This window comes from Dama dama, chromosome 20 (assembly GCF_033118175.1).
Source record: "Dama dama isolate Ldn47 chromosome 20, ASM3311817v1, whole genome shotgun sequence".
Lineage (NCBI taxonomy): Eukaryota > Metazoa > Chordata > Mammalia > Artiodactyla > Cervidae > Dama > Dama dama.
This window is the reverse complement of record NC_083700.1, coordinates 21,447,350-21,471,462: the sequence shown is the minus strand read 5'-3', so window position 1 is coordinate 21,471,462 and position 24,113 is coordinate 21,447,350. Positions and strand designations below refer to the sequence as shown.

General features: G+C 50.1%; 3 protein-coding genes across 5 annotated transcripts; 2 read left to right on the top strand and 1 right to left on the bottom strand.

Annotated features, from left to right (window-relative positions):
- The first annotated feature begins 2,118 nt into the window (after positions 1 to 2,118).
- CA14 (carbonic anhydrase 14) lies at positions 2,119 to 8,301 on the top strand. Its single transcript, XM_061120915.1, has 11 exons — positions 2,119 to 2,232; positions 4,368 to 4,388; positions 5,318 to 5,497; positions 6,155 to 6,297; positions 6,521 to 6,616; positions 6,811 to 6,877; positions 7,059 to 7,216; positions 7,319 to 7,439; positions 7,650 to 7,670; positions 7,769 to 7,853; positions 7,976 to 8,301. The coding sequence occupies exons 1-11, from the start codon at positions 2,178 to 2,180 to the stop codon at positions 8,037 to 8,039; spliced, it is 1,011 nt and encodes a 336-aa protein (XP_060976898.1). The 5' UTR covers positions 2,119 to 2,177; the 3' UTR covers positions 8,040 to 8,301.
- Positions 8,302 to 8,455: 154 nt separating this feature from the next.
- APH1A (aph-1 homolog A, gamma-secretase subunit) lies at positions 8,456 to 12,626 on the bottom strand. Of its 2 annotated transcripts, none has more exons than XM_061120917.1 (7): positions 12,285 to 12,626; positions 11,323 to 11,493; positions 11,078 to 11,151; positions 10,720 to 10,842; positions 10,438 to 10,565; positions 9,907 to 10,030; positions 8,456 to 8,641 (listed from the first exon to the last, which is right to left on the bottom strand). In XM_061120917.1, the coding sequence occupies exons 1-7, from the start codon at positions 12,395 to 12,397 to the stop codon at positions 8,616 to 8,618; spliced, it is 759 nt and encodes a 252-aa protein (XP_060976900.1). In that variant the 5' UTR covers positions 12,398 to 12,626; the 3' UTR covers positions 8,456 to 8,615. The 2 variants fall into 2 exon arrangements, with proteins under 2 accessions (XP_060976900.1, XP_060976899.1); XM_061120916.1 differs by lacking the exon at positions 8,456 to 8,641 and adding an exon at positions 8,756 to 9,561 and having other exon boundaries at positions 12,285 to 12,625.
- Positions 12,627 to 15,354: 2,728 nt separating this feature from the next.
- Positions 15,355 to 22,828, top strand: C20H1orf54 (chromosome 20 C1orf54 homolog). 2 transcript variants are annotated; one of them, XM_061120919.1, is made up of 6 exons: positions 15,355 to 15,495; positions 16,712 to 16,795; positions 17,446 to 17,504; positions 17,919 to 18,026; positions 21,981 to 22,079; positions 22,760 to 22,828. In XM_061120919.1, exons 1-5 carry the CDS (start codon positions 15,450 to 15,452, stop codon positions 22,074 to 22,076), a joined length of 393 nt encoding a protein of 130 aa, XP_060976902.1. In that variant the 5' UTR covers positions 15,355 to 15,449; the 3' UTR covers positions 22,077 to 22,079; positions 22,760 to 22,828. The 2 variants fall into 2 exon arrangements, with proteins under 2 accessions (XP_060976902.1, XP_060976901.1); XM_061120918.1 differs by having other exon boundaries at positions 15,356 to 15,495; positions 21,978 to 22,079.
- Positions 22,829 to 24,113: the final 1,285 nt, after the last annotated feature.

Here is a 24,113-nt window from a genome sequence, read left to right as displayed (position 1 = left end):
AATCCCAAAGCCCACCAGCAGTGAAACACTTCTGAGAAGGAATCACATGCAAAACATTTTGAACTGGAACTTTAAAAGTTTAAAAAATTCATAGACAACCAGGAGGTGGCGCCTGACAAGACACTTGATCTATCTTGGGAGGCTGCATCGCAGCCCCGGACACTCCAGGGAACTTTGTCCTGCCAGAGGTCATTCTGTCCAGGCCTCTTCTTTCCTACCTTGCAAAAGAGGTTGCTTTCTTTTTTCTGTTCCTCTGTGTTAATGGTCCTGACTCCCAGGAAGTCTAATTTACACTTTAAGCCTTTTCTTCTTAGATGGGATGAGAGGGGTTTGGGGGGAACCTCAAAACATACAATTTTTCTGGAAGGGAAAAATAATTTGAAGGGTGATGAAAGAATTAAAAAGGATATGGCATCTGCAAAATGGCTTTGCTTTGCAGATCAATCACAGTGGACAGAAAAGCACCCGGGCTCCTGTTTCAGCAGGGACTGATGATATAGCATATGCATTATTTCTGTTCACTTGGCTTTTATCCGGCCCCCTTATTTAGCTTCTGCTCCCTTTGTTTTGACTATTTATTGCTATGGGGCAGCAGCAAGGAGGGCAGAGAGAGCTCACATGGGTGCCTCCTCCAGGCTGAGATTCTGGCGCAGGAAAGGAGAACTGGGGCCAGTGTCTGGCCTGAGGTTATCTTTGGGTCTCACTGTCCATAATGAGGGATTTAGAATGTACATTCCAATCAGGATTTCCAGTCCCGTGGGGGAACAAGCACCAGCCTGCATTCCTGAGATTCAACGGCCTCTCTGCTCCACTTGCCCAGCTCTCCGGTGGCAGGTCTCACTCAGTCCCCAAAGTCCTGCCCCAGCCTTTGGCTGGGCGGGTGGGAAGACCCTGGGCCCCTCTCCCACTCCAATGTGATCACATGGTCTCTCTCTGCTCCCTCCACTCTCGGAGCCTGGAGTCCACCTTTTTTTTTTTTTGATGGTGGTAGTGATTGTTTCTAAGGTCTCCCTGCCTCTCCTCCTGCCCTGGCCACCCTGCCCGGGGTCTGTGTCCTCTTCAGTGACAAAAGCCGCCCTAGATCTGGGCTCCCTGGGGAGGGAGGTGGCTGGGTCTGGCAGTTGCAGCCGCTGTCTCTTCATGGTGCTGCTGCAGCCCCTCCCCCGCTGGGCACACAAATGGGCTTTATCCAGCAAACAAAACCACCCCCCACCCAGGCCACAAAGGCACGTGGACCCAGCCTCACCGTGGGAAGGGGGTGGTGACAGGCGCAGGAGAAAGCGCTCCAAACGAGCTCTCCTCTCCCGCCTCACTTCTCTTCCTCACTTTCCACAACCAAGGTTTCAGTCCTTGACTTCCTACCCTCCAGCTGCACCCTGAGTCCCCCAACTCCCTTTAACTCCGCACTCTTCCTATTCCAGGGCACCTCACATTCTGCAGGGGTTTGAGCACGGGTCCTCCCGCTATCTGCCCCACACCCAGGGAGTGGCCCCTCAGAGGAGAAGCCAAAGTCCCTTGGAGGGGGACTGGATGGGACCCCAAAGGATCGGACCCCCAAAACCTCCGTTCCTGCTCCTGCCCGTTCCCAGGGACACCTTTCTCCACAGTGTCAGTGTGGATAGCAGAGGAAGAGCTCACCCCAGCTGGGTTCCTGAGCCAGGGCCAGGGCTCCCGTTTTCACAGCCGCGCTCTCCTCTGAGCAGGGCCATCCTGCATGCTTAATCGGCTATTTAAGGAGCTGTTCGCCAGCAACCCAGGCAGCCCCCCCCCTCCCCACGTACACCCGTCCAGAGCCACCTTAAAAGCAGGAGGCAATTGGAAGTAGCTGGCCAGCAAGTGAAGACTGCAAAGAGAGGTAAAAAGAGAGAGGGCAGAGAGAGAAGCAGCGAGAGATTTATCCTGGGACCAGAAACTCATGGTACCCCCACTGAAAACCAAATCCCCTGGAAGCCCGCAGAGACACAAAGTCAGCAAGAGAGAAAGACAAATACATTCAACTCCAGGAAACTCCTGTCCTCCCCCTCAACCCTCTCTCCCTTTCTCTCTCTCTCTCTCTTTCTCTCTCTCTCTCTCTCTCTCTTCCTCTCCCCTCCCTTCCCCTCCCCTCCCCCTCTCTCTCCCTGCCCTAGTCCTCTAGTCCCCAGGCCCCCAGTACCTCGCACTCCTCCGGGCACACCATGTTGTTCTTCACCCTCCTGCTAGAGGTGATTTGGACCCTGACTGCCAACGGGGGTAGGTACATCTGGGTGTCTGTGTGTCTGTCTCTGCTGATGTACACATGTTGCCGTGCATGTTTAATGGAGGAGGAGTGTAAAAGGAAGCCTGGGGGCTAGAATAATAGGTTCAGGCTCTGGGATGGAGGGAAAGAGAGAAGACTCGGGAGGAGACCACTGTCCTCCGTTGCTCTTTGCTTTTCCAGCCTTGTTGTGGGTGGGGATGGGGGCAAACTAGCCTGGGGCAGGATATGTACACACGCCTCCCGCAGAATCGATTTGCAGGCTACAAAGTCTCTTCTGAGCTCTTTCCCCACTGCCCTGGTCCCAGGCTACCCTCCTGGCCTTCTTTATTTACAAACTCATCCAATTAGGGAGCCAAAGAAGCCTGGAGTGAAAGGATAGAGGACTCATGGAGCGGGTGGTCAGGGGAATATTCCTACAGTTCCTGGCAAACTCAGACCCCATCCCTGACTACAAACCTCATGGCCTTTCTAGGTGCGTGTGTGCTAAGTCACTTCAGTCGGGTCTGACTCTTTGCGACCCTATGGACTGTAGCCCACCAGGCTCCTCTGTCCATGGAATTCTCCAGGCAAGAGTACTGGAGTGGTCTCTGTTCCATGGGGCGACCGATTTCCTGGTTTTTCCTGAAAGCAGTAGCAATAATAGTCCATATTGTTAGTCCCTTTACAACTTACAAAGGACTTTCGGGAGCTCCCAGCAGAGGAGGAGGGACTCTCCGGGGAATGGCTGAGGTGTTCCAGGAATGTCCCCAGGACCCTTACCACTCATTTCTGTGATCCCTGTGTCTAGTGCAGTATCCAGCACACAGCAGATGTGGAATTAAGATGTGTTGGAAGAACAGGGTTGGGAGGTGTCTAGAGGGCAGAAGGAAAATGCAAAGAAGATGACTGGGCGGAGGGGCACCTAGTCAAGGAGAGCTGCAAATTCTACCTGAGGAGGAAGGAAAAAAAATCAGGAAAGGGGAGGAAGAGATGCAAGACCAGTGTGTTGAGAATTTGGTGGGAGGGAAAGGGCAAGGCTGTTAGCCTGCCCAGAACCAGGGAGTTTGAGTTGTCGAGGCGTCCCACTGAGATGGTGAGTGCAAGGCTGCCTCCAGCCTTTCCCTGGGTTGCTTTTCAGAATTGTGTGAACTGAGGGATGAGCCAGTCGAAGAGCCCAGTGATGAGATCAAGGATATCTTAGCAGTCTAAGGGATTTATTTAAGGGAATAAGAGAGCGGAGGTGGCAGGGGGCAGGGGGCAGAGGGTGGAGATTTAGAATTTTTCTCCAAAGTTTCTAGCAATTTGAAAAATGCAGAGACAACCTGCAGGAAGGCCTCCTTTCCCCCTTGAAGCAGTTTGGCCCTGGGTGAGGGCTGGACCAGCAGACCCCAGACCTCCCATCCAGAAGACAGGACTGCATGAGAGCCTGGCATGTGACCCGGCTGGCAGCTCTCATTTCCACACACAATGCTTTACTTTCATCCTGTCCCTGCCAGCCTGGCTGCCTGTGCCTACCCATCACGCTCCACGTAGAGTAGACCCTGCCTGACTCCCACCTCTCCTAGTCATCTGCGAACCTAGGGAGCAGAGGTTCCTGGTGATGGGGAAAGCTTGCTTTAGAGTTACTGGGACAAGAAGGAGAAACGTAAATGTTCATTTACAGCTCAATGCCTGGGTTTGTACATTTACAAAGCTCAGTGCCTGGGTTTGTACAAAGCTTCAAAGCAAAGGAATCATCGCCTTCTCCTCTCAGCAACATGGCCCCCAACTCTGAACTTCCTGCCCCTCCCCTTGTTCCAGTCCCCTTCCTCCAAACCCTCTGCCTACACCATCACCTCAGCCCAAGTGTTAGACTGGCTTGGCACAGGCTAGAGAAAAGTGAGGGTTGGGCATTTTGCACACTTGGATCCAGGTTAATTTTAGTCTCCTGGCTTTATCTCTTTTCAATTCTCCTCCCCCTTTACTCAGCCAGCACTAGCGCAGCCTGGCTGGAGATTTTAAATAGACCCCCGACCTTTCCACTGCGGTGTCCAATTTCAGGTCTTCCTTTGGGAAGTGCTGGAAGGAGGGAGGAGAAAGGGAGGGGGGAGTGGAGGAGCTCCCTGCCTCAGGCTGTGCTGGCTGTAACTCAAGTTACTCTGCCTTACAGGTCAACACTGGACGTATGAGGGTGAGAGCAGAACCCCAGGCCTACGACACCCCTTCCTCACTGGGACCTCTTCACCTGGCGGGAAGACTTACACCACGTGGGTGGGGAGGTTTCCGTTAGCTTTTCATCCTAGCTCCTCCCTTCCCCAACTCCCCATGCTCCAGCTTCCGCTCAGATTGATTCTTAGACCCTGTTCTAAGCATCAAATCCCGCACCCCCTGATTCAGCAGAAAAGCCAGTTATGTCCTCAATCAATCTCTGTGGGAGTGAGGGAGCTGGAGTGGAGAGGGAAGCAGGTGGGGGAAGATGCCATGAGCTTTGCTGCCAGTTCTCCTCCTTGCTCTTTCTATCCTGATCACTCCCACCCCCACCTAAATCTGGAACTGGGACAGAACCTGAGGTCAGGGGTGAGGGAGAGGCCAGCAGGACAATGTGTGACCCTGGCAGAGGTCTTTTCAACTTAACCAAGTCCCTGAGTCAATGCAAGTTTCAGTGTGAAAGCAAGGAGTCAACAATGGGAAGTCAGCAGGTCTGAATCTTAAGGCCACTTGATAGGGGTTCCCTAGAGACCCTACCTCTCTAGAATAATTTTCCCAGTTTTCCTGCTGCTACTCAAATCCACCTCTGGCTCTGCAGACTTTCTATCCGTCTCCTCTTCCTCTCATTAACTTTCGTATCCTTCAACAAGAGAAGCAGTAAGTAAAGGCAACTGCTCCCCATTCATCAGGAGAGCAGAGGAATCATCACTGCCCCTGCATAGGCGATGGGAAGGAATTGCCGCAGCGAGTCCAGCAAGGACTCCCCCTCACCCAGCCCCGCATAACTGAGGGCTTCATAGGGGTGGAGGGAAGTGCATGTCTGCCTCCACGTAGGTAAATAGCTTGGTGGAGGGTTGCTGAAGGGTGGTTGGGGCTGGAGGGCAAGACAAATGTCTGTGATAACCCCACCAGGTCCACGTGGTCAAGAACACTGGCCTGCCTCTTACCCTGAATGTGGAAGCAATGCCCAGTCCCCCATCAATATCCAGACAGACAGTGTGACTTTTGACCCTGACTTGCTACCTCTGCAGCCCCACGGATATGAACAGCCTGGCACTGAGCCTTTGAACCTGCACAATAATGGCCACACAGGTAAAAAGACCTGGCCTCCAAGGAGATGTAAGCTTCAATTCCAATCTTAGGAGTCAGAGGTGAAGAAGCATTCTCCTAACTTCTAAATTCTCAGAAGGTTTTATCTATAAATTTGGAGACAAGAGAATGGGGATGAGGCTCCTGTAGCCAAAGGTGGTCGAGGGGTGGGTGAGCATCATAGTACTGCCTTGATCTTCACTAGAGAGGCAGTGGCTGGGACTTTCAGCCAGGGGTCCAGTGGTTAAGACTCCAGGCTCCCACTGCAGGGGGCACAGGTTCAATCCCTAGTTGGGGGACTAAGATCCCACATGCCAATGCCTCAGGGTGCCACCAAAAAAAAAAAAAAGAAAAGCAGTGTCCTATGGGAAGAACAGAGGATGATATGGTTGAATGGCATCACTGAATCCATGGACAAGTACTTGAGCAAACTCCAGGAGATAGTGAAGGACAGGGAAGCCTGGAGTGCTGCAGTCCACAGGGTCTCAAAGAGTTGGACACAACTGAGCGACTGAACAACATGGGAAGAACTGGGTGCTGTGCAGAGAGACAGAAAAGGTCGGCCAAGTTTCCCAAGAAGTGATGGCAACTGGGGGGCAGGGTAGGAATGCATCCACATTACTCCACCAACCCTAACTACTTGCTCTCTTTCCCTCACAGTACAACTCTCTCTGCCCTCTACCCTTTATCTGGAAGGACTTCCCCGAAAATATGTAGCTGCCCAGCTCCACCTGCACTGGGGTCAGAAAGGAACCCCCTGGGGGTCAGAGCACCTGGTCAATGGCAAAGCCACAGCTGCAGAGGTACCAGGAGCAAGGCTTGGATTAGGATGTAGTGGTAGGCACTGTCGGTGCCAGGCATCTGGAAACTGGAACAGTCACACTTGGGGTGAAAGGGCAAGCTTTGTGGGGCAGATTTACTGCATGCGAGAGGTGGCAGTGGTGGTGGCGGTGGCTAGGATCAAAGCCTTTGGGACTGGGTAGTGGAGAAACATCAAATGATTCAATTCCCTGTCCTCTCTCTTAGCTCCACATCGTACATTATGATTCTGAGTCCTACGAAAGCCTGAGTGAGGCTGCTCAGAGGCCTCAGGGCCTGGCTGTCTTGGGCATCCTCATTGAGGTCAGTGGCCCCCAATCCCTCCGAGGCCCCCCTCCACTCCCTCTGCATCCCTCAGTCCTATTCTGTCCATGTCTGCTGCTGGTCATCCTCCCAAGATAAGTCAGCAACCCATTTAGACCATGTATCCTACACACAATTGTCTGACTTCCAACATGGACTCATCCTGAACACTCTCCCGCTTCTTCCCCATCCAGGTGGGTGAGACTAAGAATCCAGCTTATGAACACATTCTGAGTCACTTGCATGAAATCAAGCACAAAGGTGAGCCCTAAAAATCTATCTTAAGACAAAGTCACATTAGACTTCAGGGAAATTTCTCAAGGCCTGAGAGGCCTGGGATGAGGCAGTGAGTTAGGGACCAAGGGGTTTGCTTCTAGCAGCCCTGTCTAGGTAAGCGACGGTGCAGTGAGAGGGAGATGAGCCCGAGTCTGTCCCTGCCCAGATCAGAAGACCTCTGTGCCTCCCTTCAATGTGAGAGGGCTGCTCCCGCCGCTGCTGGCGCAGTACTTCCGTTACAACGGTTCGCTCACCACTCCGCCCTGCTACCAGAGTGTGCTCTGGACGGTCTTCCATCGAAGGGCCCAGATTTCCATGGAACAGGTGAGCAGTGGAGAGGTGAAGCGGCAGAGTTGTAACCTCAAACCCTTCCCCACTCCCCAAAGCAAGGGCTGCTCGTCCGAGCCCCACGCTTCTGCTTCTCAGCTGGAAAAGCTTCGGGAGACACTGTTCTCCACGGAGGAGGAGCCCTCTGAGCCCCTGGTACAGAACTACCGAGCCCCCCAGCCTCTCAATCAGCGGATGGTCTTTGCTTCTTTCATCCAAGGTGACTGTACAGGGCTTGGAAAAGGGGACGGGAAACTGGGGGATTCAATGGCAGGAACTAGGACGCCTCTAGGAAGGAAAAGGCTAACGAGGGAAGGGGTTCCCAGGCCTTGCTTGGACTGGGACCCACCATGCCCCCAGGGCTGGCATAGGGCAGCTTCTAGCTGGGTGGGGATCTGGTCTCGCTGACCCAGGTTTTCTTCCCTTGCAGTGGGACCCTCGTATACCACAGGTAAGATGGTCATTCCCAGGTATCGAGGTGTGGGCAAGTTAGGGAAAGGCTCACCATCTATGTCAGTCCTAGGCAGACACCCTCCATCTCTCTCCCAGGTGAAATGCTGAGTTTGGGAGTAGGAATCCTGGTTGGCTGTCTCTGCCTTCTGCTGGCTGTTTATTTCATCGCTAGAAAGATCCGGTGAGGTCCTACTCTCCATCCTTCCAGTCCCTTCTTTTGTCCCGAAAAGCATGCTCCTAGTCCACCTCTAATCTGCTTCACATTGGACACTAGGCATTTCCACGAATCATTCTCCCTTCCAGGAGGAAGAGACTAAGAAACCGGAAAAGTGTGGTCTTCACCTCAGCACGAGCCACCGAGGCATAGACTCCTTCCTGGACACTTCAGATGCCTTCCACTTGCTCGGCTGTCAGGGTGCTTGTCAAGTGAGGCGCCGGGACTGGCCAGGAAATACTGTAGGAGTAGGCCAACACCCCTCTTTCCTCCAGACAGTCCCTACACAGAAGTATGGACAGGCTCTCATTCAAGGATGACCAACAGAACCTTCAGCCTCTTAGAACATAGAGATCAGGACAGCCCTATGGTGACAATGCAGAGGGTCAACTGTGTATAGTTGTAGGGGGATGTCGCCCACAGTCCCCCGTCCCCTTATCTTTATAGCCCTGTCCCTAGATATAGCTGTAAGATCTCCCCTTAGGAAAAAGGGTTGCTGCTGTTTATTTTGGGTTTTTTTTTTTTTCTCAATATATTTGGAAATTAAAGCTGCTGACCCCACGTCTGGCTTTACTTCTGGAGCTCTTGAGAATGGGAGTGTTTCTTAATGCCTCAGATGGCAGAGGTGGGCAAACGGAAGCATGAGTGAGTAACTCCTTTTACTCCAATCCTGGAAGGAGGGGAGATCCACTTCTGGAAGATGCTTAACCCAGAGTTTCTGACATGAGTTCATACTCCCTGGCCTCGCATCGAAGCTATCCTTGGAAGGAACCAGAAATTGCCAGGTTAGAAAGGCAGTTGGAAAAGAGCCATGAGAGGACAGAAACCTCATTAACACGTTATCCCCTCCTTTTAAAGCCAAGTTCCCCCACAATTATAAAGTCCTTTTTATTAGTCAAAATCACAAACACCTCGATTAAAAGGATGGGATACACCACCCTCAGCAGAAAATGATACAGTTTATAGAAAACCTCCCCGCCCCCCACACACCCCAATTAAAAACTAGAAAAAAATCTGCCCTCCTTCCCTGTGATGTCATGGTAGGCTGACTCCTCCAGGAGCACTGCAACTCTGGAGAGGGCCAGCTCCCCACAGCACCCTCCACTTCACCTTGGGGAGAGGAGGGATGCTGGTGGTCAAGGAGGTTAAAACATTAGTTCCAGTAATACCAGTTCCCAAACATGCACTTCCTTCCTTTCCCCCAAAGCCTGGGACCAAGGGGAAAGCTGGACAGGTATAAGCCCAGTCATAAGGAGCAAGTTGAGAAGGGAAAATACAGTCCAAGGAGGTTAGGAGAAGAATTCCAACATACCTCCTCCCTCCCCCCACTCAAAAAAAAAAAAAAAAAAGGCAATTTGGGGTCTTTATCACACAAAAAATAGTTCCCCTCAGACCTGAGAAAAAGACCAAGATGTCCAGTCTGGGGAAGGGGTACTGGGAAACTCAGAGCTCGTCTACCCTTGAACCTCCATTGACTTCATCTCCACGGCAATGGCTAAACTAGGTCCCTTTTCTTGGCCACCTGCACTGTCCAGAACTGGAGATGGAGAAATACAGGGCGAGGAGATCAGGAGGGCACCCCAGGCCCAGGGGTCCCCCCCAAGGTTCCCTCAGTCCTCGGGTGGGATGCGCAGGGCAGAATACACCATCACCCGACTGTCCTCCTGCCGTCGGCCTGCAGAGGGGAAGGGGGATGAGTCTTGGGCAGGGTGAGGGCAGAGCACTGACACATGGGGAGTCCTGGACACAAGGGGAAGGGGGGGTCCCCAGATGGTGGGGATAAGTGCAGATTCAAACCCACCAGTCACTGACTGGCTGAACCCAGACTGCTCCTGGTAAAGCCTAGAGACTAAAGGTCACACACGAGTGGACAAAGCAAGACCCTGAAGGTGGTGGAACAGACCGACGAGGAGACAGAGAATGCTGGGCAATGGACCCGGGCTGGGGCTGGGCTCAGTCATGGGCAGTGGGCAGGCAGGTGGGATCTGTCAGGCGATCGGTCCAGGTAGTCAGTCCTTACACGAGAGACTGCGCTGGATACTTCGGAAGGACCCTCCAGCTGTGATGAAGGCCCAGAGCCCCATGGAAACAGTGACTGCATAGATGGGCAGCAGGCTGGCCTCATACCAGGGGTTCAGGAATGTCTGGTGATGGGGGAAGAGTAGAAAAGAAGTTAGATTCTTCCTCTAATCCCTATATTCCCATTGTGCCTTTGACCCAAACTTCCCCAGAGATCTCCCTCAAATCCCTCAGTCCTTCAGAGCACCAGTAAGTATCTTGTGATTTTCAGCTCCCCCAAAGGTTTCTGCTATTCCTGCTCACCTCAGGCCATCTGCATTATGGTTTGATTAATCCATTCAAACTCCTCCCCAGGGAATCCCCAGAGCAGGATATACAATTGATGCTGAGGTGAGAGACGTCTCAAGACTCACCTTTCTGCCTCCTTTCATGACAGATTTTTAAACGTTAAGAAGTGAGGATGTATTTCCCCTCCATCCCACTCACTATTAAGTTCTTTTCTCTCTAACTCAGGCCCCTGTCCCCAACTCACCAGTCCCGATGTCAGTAGGTGACTCCCAACCACCAGGCCCAAAGCCCAGTACCGTCTCCTCTCACAGGCATCAAAGAACACAACTCCCCAAAAGGTATGGAGCAGGATAATGGCTGCTGTCAGAAAGGCTGCAGGGGGGGAGATGGGGATGAGATACATCCCTCGTCTTCTCCCAGCCTCCTGAGATGCTGAGCCAAAGATATCTCCCAGGGAGGGCCAGTAAATCAGGTCAGGGCTTAGGGATGGATGGGGCAGGAAGGCAAGAAAGAAAGTGGACTTTACCTGAAGTCAAGAAGTAATAGGGTGAGTCTCCGTGGATCCCAACCACACCTGGCCCAAGTGCATCAGCCAAAATATTGATAACAGAGAAGACACCACTGATGATACCGAAGGAAAGACCAGAAACTGGGGGGAGGGAGGGTCTCATCAATGCCAGAGATCACTATAGCCTGACTGCCAGTGATCCCTCCCCATTCCCAGGCACAATTCCCCCCCACCTTCTCTCCCTCCAGGCAACCTATCCTTGGAAGTCTGGTGTGAAGAAAAACAAGAAGCCACTTAGGACACGTGGATGTTTAGAGGCTTCCCTGGGAGAGAAGAGTGTCCAACTCCCTCCTCCAGTCCCTCTCCCTTGGCTCACCATAGGCCATCTGGCGGATGGAGATGGGTGATCTTCCGTCCTCACTCAGCGATGCTAACCCTTCATCTGCCTTCCTGGGGTGTGGTGGGGTGGGTGGGACAGGGGAAACATGAGGGAGGGCAGGAATCTCCTTTCCCTCTAACGTCTTCCCTTGGTGCTTCCTCGTCCAAACCACCACCCAGGGCTGCCCCATTCATAGTTCAGTCCTCTGCCCTTCTCCCCTCCAGACCATCCCATCTTCTTACTTAAGCAGCTTGTAGTAGGCAAAGCGGAACACCTCCTGTAGAAGGACGGAGACTGCAGCACCAAATATCAGAAGGCCATACTGGAGCCGGGCATCTGACCGGTCGGTCACATGGACCAAGATGAACCAGACCACAGAGGCCAGGAGCAGGGAGACCAGCCAGAAAAATGCCCTGAGGAAAGACAAGGACAATCAGACAAGCCAGGGTAGAAGGCATCCTGAGACATCAAAGAGAGAAACCAATCAAGGCTGCAGCATAAAAAGCGGAAGTTAGACTTCTGGATGGCCAGGGAGACGGGGAGGAGATAGGGTAAGTGTCTCCACCAAGGGAGTTTGTAGGGATCTGAACGCAGGGGAAGGCTTAGAAATCTGATTAAACGGTCTGCAGAGCTATGAAAGCCAGAGTGCAGGAGCACAAGAGGGCGAGGTATCCATTCCTGGATACTTCGGTAGGGACGGGTGAGGTCAGCACAGCCCCTTCACTAGTCCTGGCCCTGGGCCTCCTCTGACGTCGCCGGGAGGAGTACAGGAGGAATCTGTGCGATCCCTGCAAGGTGGAAACCAACTGCGGGAAAGGGCAAATCACTCAGATCCCTGACTCGACCCTTCCCAATCTTCACCTCCAACTTGTCTCCCCCTACTCAGGCTTCCCTTGGAGCGTCCCAGGGGTGGCTCAGTGGTAAGGAATCCGCCTGCTAATGCAGCAGACTCAGGAGACGCGGTTTCCATCCCTGGGTAGGGACGATTTCCTGAAGTAGTATCTTCAGTACGCCAACCCACTCCAGTATTCTCGCCTGGAAAATCTCATGGACAGAAGAGCCTCGCGGGCAACAGTCCATAGGGTCGCAAAAGAACCGGACACCACTGAGCAGGAGCAAGACTCAGGCTCGCCCCAGGTCCTCAAGCTCCTTTCGGATCTCACTCTTCGGCGTCCTTCCGCGTCTCCCCAACCCCCTAACTCACCCGGCGACCAAGATGATGACGCGAAGCGGGTCTCCAGCCACAGTGATCAAGAAAAGCGCAAAGGCCGGGCCAAAAGCGACGAAAGTGCATCCAAAAAACACTGCGGCCCCCATGGCTGGGCAGCTGGGGGCGGGGTGGAGACCCGGCCAAGCGAGGGGAAGGGGAGGAGCACGCCAGCTAGGGTGTCCGCGTGGGGTGGCGACGCGACCCCGTGAGGGGCGCGGTGCAATGTCACCCCCGGACCCCCGGGGAAGGCGGGGATACCGAAACCCCAGACACTAGTCCGCGCGACTTCCTCTACGGAAGCCGAGGAGGGAACAAACCCCTTTGCAGCCTCATGGCCACCTCCCATCTAATCCCCACCCCCTGGAGGCCAGTGGAGGGAGACTCCGTGGGGGCGGAGCTGCGGAGGTGGGGCGTGGCTTCACGACCTGCTGGGAGTTGTAGTCCAGCTTTCCTTGCCCTGGACCTCGGACCTGGGAGTGGCTCCGGCCGGTTAAAGCAGTGGGCCGGGCCCGGGCCCAGGTTCCTTGGTTCGGTTCGGTTCGGCCTTGGTCGCTGTTTCCTTTCGTTATTTTATGGGGCAGGGTGGTAGCAATCCTACGTTTTCTTGAAGAGCTGCAAAGGGGGAAGATCCTGTTAGAAACTAAAGAACAAATACAAAGAAATCACAGGATAGAGAGTGCCGGAAGATAGGGACGGGTATTGTTCTTACTTGAATGAGAGGAAATGAGCTGGAGATACTGCCGAAGAAATGAAGGTTACACTTAAGAGTAGGTGCTCTTTGAACAGGCTAGTGTAGGAAACAAACAATACAGTGTCGCTAATGAAGCTTTCATCTATAATGACAAGCGAATAAGAAGGAAGTAAAAGGAGCCTGGATAGCAATGTTAGGTAGGCTGGAGAGGATTTTGAGTTGGAATTGGGAGTTAAAGCTCTTTGTAAAAAGCAATTATAGCTATGGAGTTGAAGGAAAACTATCCCCCTCCCCCCACACCACCAAAGTTACTCAGTTTCCTTTTATGTCATACTTCCTTTATTTATTTTCTGAAAATGAACATCAGGGGTGTCTTTTCCTCAGACTGGGGGAAGGGAAGGCACAAGGGATGCATTTTAGAAAGAAAGTTAAAGTGTTAGAGGGTACTGTAACTTCATTTGGATGGGGGTAAGGTTAGTCCTTGGAGAAGGAAATGGCAACCCACTCCAGTATTCTTTTTTTTTTTTTTTTGCACTCCAGTATTCTTGCCTGGAGAATCCCAAGGACCGGGGAGCCTGGTGGGCTGCTGTCTCTGGGGTCGCACAGAGTCGGACACAACTGAAGTGACTTAGCAGCAGCAGGGTTAGTCCTTGGGAGAAGGCAATGGCACCCCACTCCAGTACTCTTGCCTGGAGAATCCCGTGGACGGAGGAGCCTGGTGGGCTGCAGTCCATGGGGTCTCTAAGAGTCGACCACGACTGAGCGACTTCACTTTCACTTTTCACTTTCATGCATTGGAGAAGGAAATGGCAACCCACTCCAGTGTTCTTGCCTGGAGAATCCCAGGGACGGAGGAGCCTGGTGGGCTGCCGTCTATGGGGTCGCACAGAGTTGGACACAACTGAAGCGACGCAGCAGCAGCAGCAGCAGCAGGGTTAGTCCTTAGGGAGGATGTTTTGGCAAAAGAGTGCCAGGATGGGAAGGTGAGGGAAACTGGAACATCGCTTTTGAGAAAGTTATCAAAGTACCCCCAGAACACTATAAAAATTGTTCAAAGAGAACCAGCCTTCCTTTCCTTCTGGAAATGATTTATGGCAATGCATAGATGTATATCCATATAAAAGTTTTACATTTTTTCTGGAAAATTCTGGAAAGGAGCTGAAGGGGTAGATTATATAGATTTATATGAGAACGAACGATACAAATCTGCCCCCAATAAGGTTGAGAGGATGGGAGCATCCTGGTCGGTGCTCAAGACTCTATATTGTCTTGCTTCTGAGATAGCAATCCAGAAGAGGTGGGGATAAGACATCATCTCTCCTCTGAGCTCTTATCACAGCATCTTCTGACTTAGGAACAGGCGCCAAACCTATCTTGTTCATTAGTGTTTCCACAGACACTTGCATGGTGCCTGGCTCATAGTAGATGTTGAATAGATGTTTATTAACTCCCTTTAAAAAAAAAAAAATTCTTATTTCCTTGCCTCTGAACCCTAAATTGCCTATCAGACTAGGCCTAGCACACTGTGCCCAGCAATATGTCACTAAATGTTTCTACACTGGATGGAATGAAAATGGGAACTATAAAAGCAGAGAGGATAAGATGAACTCCACCCCTGTAAGCTAGGAGGAAGCGAACACACCAAAGGACTGAAAGGGGAGAAGAGGTGTGGCATGTACCACAGGGAAAGAGTACCTGCTTCCTCCCTTCTCCCATCCTGTGTGCAGAAACTTGAGAAGGAGGTGAGTTGAGGTCAGTACTTAGCAGAGAGGAAGGAACTAGTCTTGACTGAAAAGTTTTTTGTTTTTTTTTTTAATGAGAATCAATGCAGCAGGTGCTTATAGAGTCAGATGGTGATGTTGATACTGCTCCCATACTTGGTAGTCTGAGATAAGCAGAGGGAGGGGACTGTTCTCACTCTAGAAAAAAATGCTTATCCCTTCCTCAGAATATTTTGACTGTGAAGAAAGAGACTGTGATGAAGCCTCAGGGAGAAGAGCAGTTCTGGAGAGGATAGTCAGTTAGGGACAGTGAGAGGGAGAGGGAGCTTTTTGTGAGGACTGGGCACAAGGAAGGAAAGTAGGGGAGAGGGGAAACTTCACGGTAAGCTGGGTTTTTTGTTGTTGTTTGGTTTGGTTTTTCGTTTGTGTGTTTTGTTTTTCAGAAAGTGGCAGCAGGTGGCCTGAGTGGATCTGGTCTAGGGCCAGGGAGTCTCAGTGAACATGTTCCCATCAAAATTCACTTTGTCTCTCTAATCTGGGCCACTGTGACTGAGGACTGCACCGGTAGTAGCTGATGGCCTAGTCAGGCAGCAAGTGGGCGGAGAAATTCCCCCCCCCCCCCCCCCCCACCCCAGGAGAAGAGTTGCTGCTGCTCCTTCGCTGCTTTGGAGGAGGGCAGAAGGCGGGGTAAGTTTGGTGGGAAACTGTGTAATTTCCTTTTTGCAAGGCACTAGAGCAGAATCCAGAATGGATGTCCTCTTTGTAGCCATTCTTGCTGTGCCACTCATCCTGGGTAAGTTCACCTCTCTCCCTGGGCTTTTGAGCCAAGCCTTCTAACCATAAATGGGGAGAAACCATAAATGGTGGGAGAAAAGCAAATGAGAAGAGGGCCGGAGGTGCGGTTCAGGAAAGAGGGACAACACTCTCCCATCGGTGTTAGATGGCAGGGGCAGAGGGAGGACCTGGAAATTAGAGACAGGAAACGGGGAGGAGAGCAGAGTCCTGTCAAAGAAGAGGCAGCTGGTGCGGATGGAGCCCCAGACATGGGGAGGTCCTAACAAGAGTGAGCTCAGCTCACCATCATCAGAGTTGAGTGAGATAAGGACTCAAGTGAGAGTGGACTGAGGCAGGCTCCTTGAAGGTGGAGCAGTCTGAAACTATCGAGGGAAGCCAGGGTATCTTCTTTCCCAGAGAACTGGAGAAAAAGCCTTGTATTAGTAAAGACCCAGGAGGGGTGACCTTTAGAATACTGAGTACTGGCTGCCTTCAGTGACAGGGTCCCAGAAGTAGCTTGGCTTCTTCCCTCCTTTGTTCCCAGCCTTCCAGGTGCTCTCATTGTTTCCTTTTCCTCCAGACTGTTGTGTCACTGCTTGGGGTTAAGAGAGCGCAAGCAAGGAGTTTAGAAAACGATTGAGCAGGCGGCCTAGAATTCCTGACCCTGTCACGTCAAAGCCACATATTTTTAGTCCTGGGGAGGAAGAAAAACTAATGCAGATGGATCATTTAGTCCTTCTGACTCATCTGAAGAAAGCGGTGTTAACTGTGTTGTTCAGAGATATCCTGCTAGTTAGCATTGAAAGGAGAACTAAAGCCCAAATCCAAAAGCCTAAGGCCAGGTGTATTAGTTAATTGTGAGGGACACTGCTAAGAGGAGATCTCTCACAAATACAGTAAGTCTGGAGCATAATCCTGAGGAGTAGATTTGAAGGTCTTAATTTCTGGTGTCTCCCTGCTTCCTACGTTTTTAAGGCTTAGTTTGGGTTCCAGTATGTGAAGAGGATTTTCACATTTTCAGTTCTGGGGATTCCCCGATGAAAGGGCGGAGAGGAACGGGCCTTGTCAGCGTTAAGTAGTCCAGAAGACAGAGAAGGGTTTAGAGGTACAGAGGCAGGGAGATAATAGAGGGGAGGCAGAAACAAAGAATACTGATAGAGCTGAGGTCAACATCCGGTGTCCTTGTATTGCTAAGGCTTTCCAGATGCCCCCTTGACCTCTAGTTCTTGTCCTAGGACAAGAATATGAGGATGGAGAAGAACTGGAAGAGGATGAGTATTATCAGGTGATCTATTATTACACAATCACCCCCAGCTATGGTGAGTACATATAAGGTTCTGATCCTTCACAGGCTGGAGAGAGGTTTGGGAGCTACTCAGTTCTTAGACTCTGACTTTTCCTTCTGCAATGGCATAACTAGATCAGAGAGAAATTTCGCTCTGAGTAAAAGCCATCAAACTCATGATGTTATTTTTCGAACTAGTGATCCTTTAGAAACTGGTTGAAATAACTTGAAAAATTTCAAATCTGTGCATGATTTTAGATATCAGGTTGAAAATATAAATGCATACACATTCACAAACATTTTTAACATTAGAGTTTGTTGTGTGCATGTGCGTAGTCGCTCAGTCATGTCTGACTCTTTGCGACCCCATGGACTTTAGCCCGTCAGGCTCCTCTGTCCATGGAATTTTCTAGGCAAGAATACTAGACCTGGTTGCCATTTCCTACTCCAGGGTCCCTGTCCCAGGGATCGAACCCAAGTCTCCTGCATCCCCGGCACTGGCAGGCGGATTCTTTACCACTATGCCATCTGAGAAGTCCTTAAAGTTTGTGGAATTATATTATACCAGTTAATTTTATAACTTGAGCAAACTGAAGTATTCTGAACAATTTCTTACTCTTCTCATTTCCGGATCTAGTGCTACCTTTCTGATTTGTAACTACTTATTTTTTTTCTCCTCACCAGATGACTTTAGTGTGAACTTCACTGTTGATTACTCTATGTTTGAGCCAGAGAACACAGTGGTGAGTGAAATCTACATGATCCCCTAGGAGGATCAGGATAGGTAGCAGTTAAAAAGAAACTAGACATTGCTGAAATGTAAATAATCAACAGGAATAAAAACTATTTAGGTGAAGTGAAACTAGGTAGTGAATCTGAAACAAATTTGTTAATAACAGCTGGGGATGAAGCCAGAATGCAGTAGGTTTGCTAAGACACTGAAAGGGAGGAACAGTCCTCCAGTCAAGGGAGTTGGTGAATGGGGTGGGTACATAATCCATGCAAACATGAAGTAGGAAAGCTCCCTGAGTGTAAGTCTTGGATGAGGGGTTGGAGGGGAGAAGAGGTGGTGAAGTAAAAAAGAAATCTAAATAGAGAATCTATGAGGATGTTGAACGGAGGCAATGATAACTGTTTCCTAATCCTACTGAGGGCAGAACAGGTTGGATGAGAAGGTGGAAGCATCAGAGACTACCATTAGTTATGAAACAGACCGCGCTGACCATCAGAAGCCTGTAACAGAGAAACCAATGACAATGGAACCAGTGAGTGGATTGGGGATAAGTGGGGAGGGAGACAGACATCCCTTACCCTGGATGGATCCCCAGACTGGTGATGCGGAGCAGAGGGAAGCTTTGGTGGATGGGGGAACCAAATAACTAGTACTACAACGCAGGTGTTCATCTCAGATTAGCCATCATTTCTTTCACTGAGATTTAATACTGTATACAGAACACAGGGAAGAGTTGGTGCAGTTAAATTTCAGTTGAATAGTATTTAATGTGTTTACATACACATAGAGTCTGGTGCTCTGTCATGTCCAACTCTTTGTGATTCCATGGACTGTAACCTGCCAGGCTCCTCTGTCCATGGAATTTTCCATGCAAGAAATACTGGAGTGGGTTGCCATATCCTTCTCCAGGGATCTTCCTAACCCAGGGATCGAACCTGTGTCTCTTGTGTCTCTGGCATTGGCAGGCAGATTCATTACCACTTGGCCACCATGTTTTTGTAAACTATGCCTAAAGCTGCTAAGGATGTTGCTGCTAATGAAAAAGAAATCTATCATGTTATTGTCCTCAAAGTATTCATAAAACTCAAGTTTACACTTATGAAACATTTGGAACAAAATGAAAAGGTTTTTAACAGTGTTAAATTGCATACAAATTTGACAGCATACGACAAACAAGTGCTTTAGGCGGTGGAAGGAGAGAGATTAGTACAGGTTGAAGTTGTCTGGAAGACTTTCAGAAGATGACTGTTCTTGAGATACTTCTTTGAAGAATAGGTGAGCTTTTGATTGGCAGTAAGTTATAAAAGGATGAAAGCAATTTGGAAGAAAGTTCTTCCAAGAGTGAAAGAGCTACACAGACAAGGAGGACAGAACAAGAAGGGTATATTTAGTGGTTGAGGTATGATTGAAGGAGATGGTATATGGAAAGGAACAGTAGGAAACTAACAAACAAAATATTCAAAGCTACATGTATTTGCTTGGTAATTTCACATATGGGAACACAGGGCCAAATTACAGAGTCTGAAGTATCAAGGTAAATTTCAGACTTATAAACAATAGGGGGCCTAGTATGTTCTCCCATGTGCTAAATGCATGATGAAAGTGGTATTTTTGAAAAATGATTTATCTGGTCGTATGAAGGATGCAATGGACTGGAGAGATATTAATGAGATTTGCATCCATTAAAGGTCTGGATGAGGGAAGTGGCATTTTGTTTGTTTATTTATTCATTCTTGGCTGTGCCGGGTCTTCATTGCTGCCAGGGCTTCTCCTTGCAGTGGCTTCCCTTGATGCAGAGCACAAGCTCTAGGGCGAGCAGGCTTCAGTAGTTGCAGCTCCTGGGCTCCTGAGCACAGGCTCAATTGTTGTGGCCCACGGGCTTAGTTGCTCCAAGGCATGTGGGATCTTCCTGGATCAGGGATCGAACCCATGTCTCCTGCATTGACAGGTGGATTCTTTGCCACTGAGCCATCAGGGAAGCCCCAGAAGTGGCATTTTTAATGGAGCGGAGAAAAATAAACACTGTGAAGAAAATGCCTTGCTCCAGTGATAATTTCATATGGGCAATAAATAAGAGGAGAGTTAAAATAACTTGAGTTTTAAAAATAATTTTAAATATGGGCGTCTGGGAAAATGGTTGACTGAAATGGGAACTGTGATCAGAGTGATTTAGGGGGGGAAGTTATAAATTTGGTATTGGCCTAGTTGAATTTACAGTCACAGCCTATGCTGCTGCTGCTAAGTCGCTTCAGTCATGGCTGACCCTGTGCGACCCCATAGATGGCAGCCCACCAGGCTCCCCCGTCCCTGGGATTCTCCAGGCAAGAACACTGGAGTGGGGTGCCATTTCCTTCTCCAATGCATGAAAGTAAAAAGTGAAAGTGAAGTCGCTCAGTCGTGTCCGACTCTTAGCGACCCCATGGACTGCAGCCTACCAGGCTCCTCCGTCCACGGGATTCTCTAGGCAAGAGTGCTGGAGTGGGGTGCCGTTACCTTCTCTGCACAGCCTGTGAGGGTGCCCTAAAGGTAGCTGAATTAAGTCCATGCTCCAGTTCTAAGTGCAAAGTTACAAATGCAGACAAGCTCAGTAGATCTAGTATTTACAGAATACGGAAAGGCCAATAACAATGCCTTTAGTTAGTAGGAGAGGAATCAACCAAGGAAAAGGAAACAAATTGATTGGAGAGGTAGGTAGATAGCCAAATTTGTATTAAAGAGTCTAGAAGAGAAAGTTTAATATATAATCAGTGAAAAGCTACCAATAGGCCAAGGAGAAGGAGGTCATTGATAACTACAGAGAAAGCAGTTTCAATTGAGTGGTTGTACCACAAGCTACTTCCTGTGGCATTAGAAAGGGAATACATTGTGAGAAAGTGGAGGGAGAGGATAAACCAACTATCTGAGAAATCTGGTAATGAAAAAAGAAGCAGAGGACTTCCTTGAAAGTCCAGTATTTAAGACTCTATGCTTCCAATGCAGGGGCATGGGTTCAATCCATGGCTAGGGAACTAAGATCCCCCATGCCACGAGGTGCAGCCAAAGAGAGGGAGGGAGAGGGAGAGAGGAGCAACAGCTAGAAAGGGCCAAAGTGCAGAACCAAAGTGCAGTCTGAATATAGTTGAACATAGATGGGAGGAATCAATAGGAATGGAAAGCTGATGACTGACAAGGACAGATAAATATTTTGAAGTATATGGCAGGCTTCCTTTTGGAGAAGGAAATGGCAACCCACTCCAGTATTCTTGCTTGAAGAATCCTGTGGACAGAGGAGCCTGGTGGGTTGCCATCTATGGGGTCGCAGAGTCGGACATGACTGAAGCGACATAGCATGCATGCATGCATGCATTGGAGAAGGAAATGGCAACCCACTCCAGTATTCTTGCCTGGAGAATCCCAGGGACGGAGGAGCCTGGTGGGCTGCTATCTATGGGGTCGCAGAGTCGGACATGACTGAAGCGACTTAGCAGCAGCAGCAGGCTCCCTTTAGCTTGTTAACTCTGTGAGGGTAGGACCAATGTCTTAATCATATTTATATCCCCCTACGTGGGCTTTCCCAGCTTCCCTGGTGGCTCAGAGGTTAAGGCGTCTGCCCCTAATGTGGGAGACCTGGGTTCCATCCCTGGGTTGGGAAGATCTCCTGGAGAAGGGCATGGCAACCCACTCCAGTATTCTTGCCTGGAGAATCCCATGGACGGAGGAGCCTGGTGGGCTACAGTCCATGGGGTCGCAAAGAGTCAGACACGACTGAGCGACTTCACTTTACTCTTACTTTCATGCAGGCTTCCCCAGTGGCTCAGCATTAAAGAATCTGCCTGCAATGCAGGAGCCACAGGAGACCCAGGCTCGATCCCTGGGACAGGAAGATCTCCTGCAGAAGGGCATGGCAACCCATTCCAGTATTCTTGCCTGGAAAATCCCATGGACAGAAGAGCCTGGTGGGCTACAGTTCATAGGGTCTCAAAGAGTTAGACACAACCGAAGCGATTTACCACACACGGCACCTGTGCCTGAACCTGGTGCCTCAGACAGTAAAGAATCTGCCTGCAATGCGGAGACCCGGGTTCAATCCCTGGGTCAGGAAGATCCCATGGCGAAGGGAATGATTATCCACTCCAGTATTCTTGAAAACTCCACAGACAGAGGAGCTTGGCGGGCTACAGTCGATGGGGTTGCATAGAGTCGGACACGACTGAGTGACTAATATGGCACCTATCACAGTGACTAGCACAGTGTCACGTGCATAGGTTAAAAAACAAAAAACACGTCACTGAATTGAGTCAGGCCTCCCTAGTATGGTCAGGAATGACTGAAAGGCACAGAGGAAAGGACTTCTTATAGTGATGGGGAGGAGGGCTGGATCTTTCTCTAAGCTCAGAAGAAAGACGACAGAGGTTGGCATAAAGAGATGGTTATCTTTCCAGAGTGGGAGCTGGGTGGTAGGAGGATGATACTAGCCTACTATGAGGGGATGTCTGTATTTTAGCAGAGTCCAGATCTGAATGACGCTGTATCCAGTCTGCAGAGTTCTGGTCCGCTCCTTCTGTTCTGGGCCCTCGTTCATGGGGGGATGTATTTCCTGTAAAAGGTAAGAGTGCAGCCACTGGCCTTGGGGCAGTTTTGAAGTTTTACCAGTATCTCCAGCTAGTGTTCCCAGCCTGGTCAATTTTCAGCTGCTTAAAGGAAGAGGGGTCACATTTAGAAAAAGCTTACCTAACTTCAAGGAGGTTTAGGAGATGTTGAGGCAAAGGCCTTTGTCATAAGAGTCATTACTTTTTCTGAACTGGGATGATTTCAGGACCTCCTAGAGCAGAAGCAGGTGGAAGGGACAAGAAATTTCTCCAGGTTTCCAGTCTGCCTTGAGGAATCAGAGCTGGTTTCAGCCTGGACTGGTTTAAGGTTCTGCAGGTGCCAGAGGGCAAAACGGGAGGGGCCCTGCAACCTGACAGAGTTGAGAGGCTGAAGTTCAGAAGTGGGGGCATGAATGGTTCTCCAATGTAGGGGAGAGACAGTGGGGGGAAGGAAGAGGGAAGAGAAACTTGAATTATAAGGAAGGAATTTAAGTTGGTAACCACAGTAAGAGGCACGAAGAAGTTTAGCAGAAGGAAGGAATGAAGGAGGGGACACATCTAATAGATGTCATGAGGAAATCTAGCTCAAAATATAAAATCCGGGCAGTTTCCATAGAGGTGGAAGAGCCTGAAAGGTTTCCTGAGTCTCCTGACCCTGATTTTCCGCAAACCTCCTCCTCCCCCCTTTGTTTTTTAGGAGAAGGAAGACTCCTTGATGGGGATCTGGGAAGAGGACAGTGGAAGATTAAATAAATAAATGAAGTAATCTGGTTACTCTCTACTCCTTTATGAGGGCCAGTTCTAAAGCCACAACACTGAAGAGAGCACCAGGATATGTGGGAAGGGTGGATTACAAACGGAGTTAGGCAACAGTAGATTTAGAGGGAATTATTAGGACCATGGGAGGAGGGTGGAACTGAAATTTTGGGAAGAACAGAGAAAAGCACCCACAAACAGGTTTATTCACAGCCTATAATTCCCTCTAATTCTACCGCTTTACCTTATCATATACAGTATTGAAACAATATCCTTGGAGAAAGTTGAAGTAGAACCCTTTTATCCTTTTTAAAAATGAGCACGTTGTTAAACAAACGTAAACCATCAAAAGCTACTTAGAATAGATTTCAAAAATTCACACCCTCTTCTACTTACTCTCCACACCCCTAGCCACCCCCCCCCACCCCCGCCTCTAAATATGTACCATTTTCAGTTAGTAATTAGGGCATGCAAGGACAAACTTAAAAAAAAAATTTTTTCTCCCTTTATCCTTGCGACCCTAATCAGAACTAGGCTGCCCCCTTGCGGTCTCTTCAATGTCAAAACTTTAATCAGCCCACAGTCCCTGAGCCCAGTCCCCTTCTCTCCACAGTGCTTTCAACACTGCAAGGGGAGTTCCCTGGTTGCTTAGTGGTTAGAACTCCGAGCTTTCCCTGCTGTTGCCCGGGTTGGGGAACTGAGATCCTGCAAGCCTCCCGGGGGTGCAGCAAAGGAAAAAAAAAAAAAAAAAACACTGCAAGGGGCGGTGAATAGTAAACTCCGGACTTTGCCACCCTCTCTTCTTCAAATCTTCTCCAGAGGACCAATGAAGAAACTAAAGCTAAACAAAGGCATAATCTAGGAAATCACAGACCTACCCGCCTCCCCATTCCTTGTGCTAAGTAAAATGAAATTAAGGGCACAGGGCCTGAGGAACCCGGGTAGAAGTCAGGAACAACTCGGCTGGGTTTTGACCTCTAGATTGATGGCGGGCTGGCATCTGAGCTGGTAACGTGCGCGGCGGGTTATGTAAGCAAAGGGCTGGAGGAGCCGCCCCAGCGGGAGCCGGGGAGAGGACGCGGTGTTCTCGGCAGCAGTCCCCACCCTCTTCACCCAAGAGGGCAGGAGGCACCCAACTTGTAGGATAAGGAGGAGGGGAAAGTGAAACAGAGACCCGGGAGTCACGAGGGCTGGGCCGCGGAGGGGGGAGGAGGATACACAGGGGCACACGTCCGTGTTCTCACACACACGTTGCAGACGCAAGTCGCTGACGGGTTCCACGTGCTGCACTTGTG

What these genes read in the sequence shown, in the direction of transcription:
- C20H1orf54 (XM_061120918.1), top strand. Translation starts at nt 15,450, where the DNA reads ATGGATGTCCTCTTTGTAGCCATTCTTGCTGTGCCACTCATCCTGG. An exon ending in CACAATCACCCCCAGCTATG is followed by an intron (nt 16,796 to 17,445) that starts GTGAGTACATAT and finishes TCTCCTCACCAG; the next exon opens with ATGACTTTAGTGTGAACTTC. An exon ending in AACCAATGACAATGGAACCA is followed by an intron (nt 18,027 to 21,977) that starts GTGAGTGGATTG and finishes TCTGTATTTTAG; the next exon opens with CAGAGTCCAGATCTGAATGA.
- APH1A (XM_061120916.1), bottom strand. Translation starts at nt 12,397, where the DNA reads ATGGGGGCCGCAGTGTTTTTTGGATGCACTTTCGTCGCTTTTGGCCCG. An exon ending in GTCATCATCTTGGTCGCCGG is followed by an intron (nt 11,494 to 12,284) that starts GTGAGTTAGGGG and finishes GTCTTTCCTCAG; the next exon opens with GGCATTTTTCTGGCTGGTCT. An exon ending in ACCTACTGACATCGGGACTG is followed by an intron (nt 10,031 to 10,437) that starts GTGAGTTGGGGA and finishes CCCCATCACCAG; the next exon opens with ACATTCCTGAACCCCTGGTA.
- CA14 (XM_061120915.1), top strand. Translation starts at nt 2,178, where the DNA reads ATGTTGTTCTTCACCCTCCTGCTAGAGGTGATTTGGACCCTGACTGCC. An exon ending in GCAAAGCCACAGCTGCAGAG is followed by an intron (nt 6,298 to 6,520) that starts GTACCAGGAGCA and finishes CCTCTCTCTTAG; the next exon opens with CTCCACATCGTACATTATGA. An exon ending in CCCAGATTTCCATGGAACAG is followed by an intron (nt 7,217 to 7,318) that starts GTGAGCAGTGGA and finishes TCTGCTTCTCAG; the next exon opens with CTGGAAAAGCTTCGGGAGAC.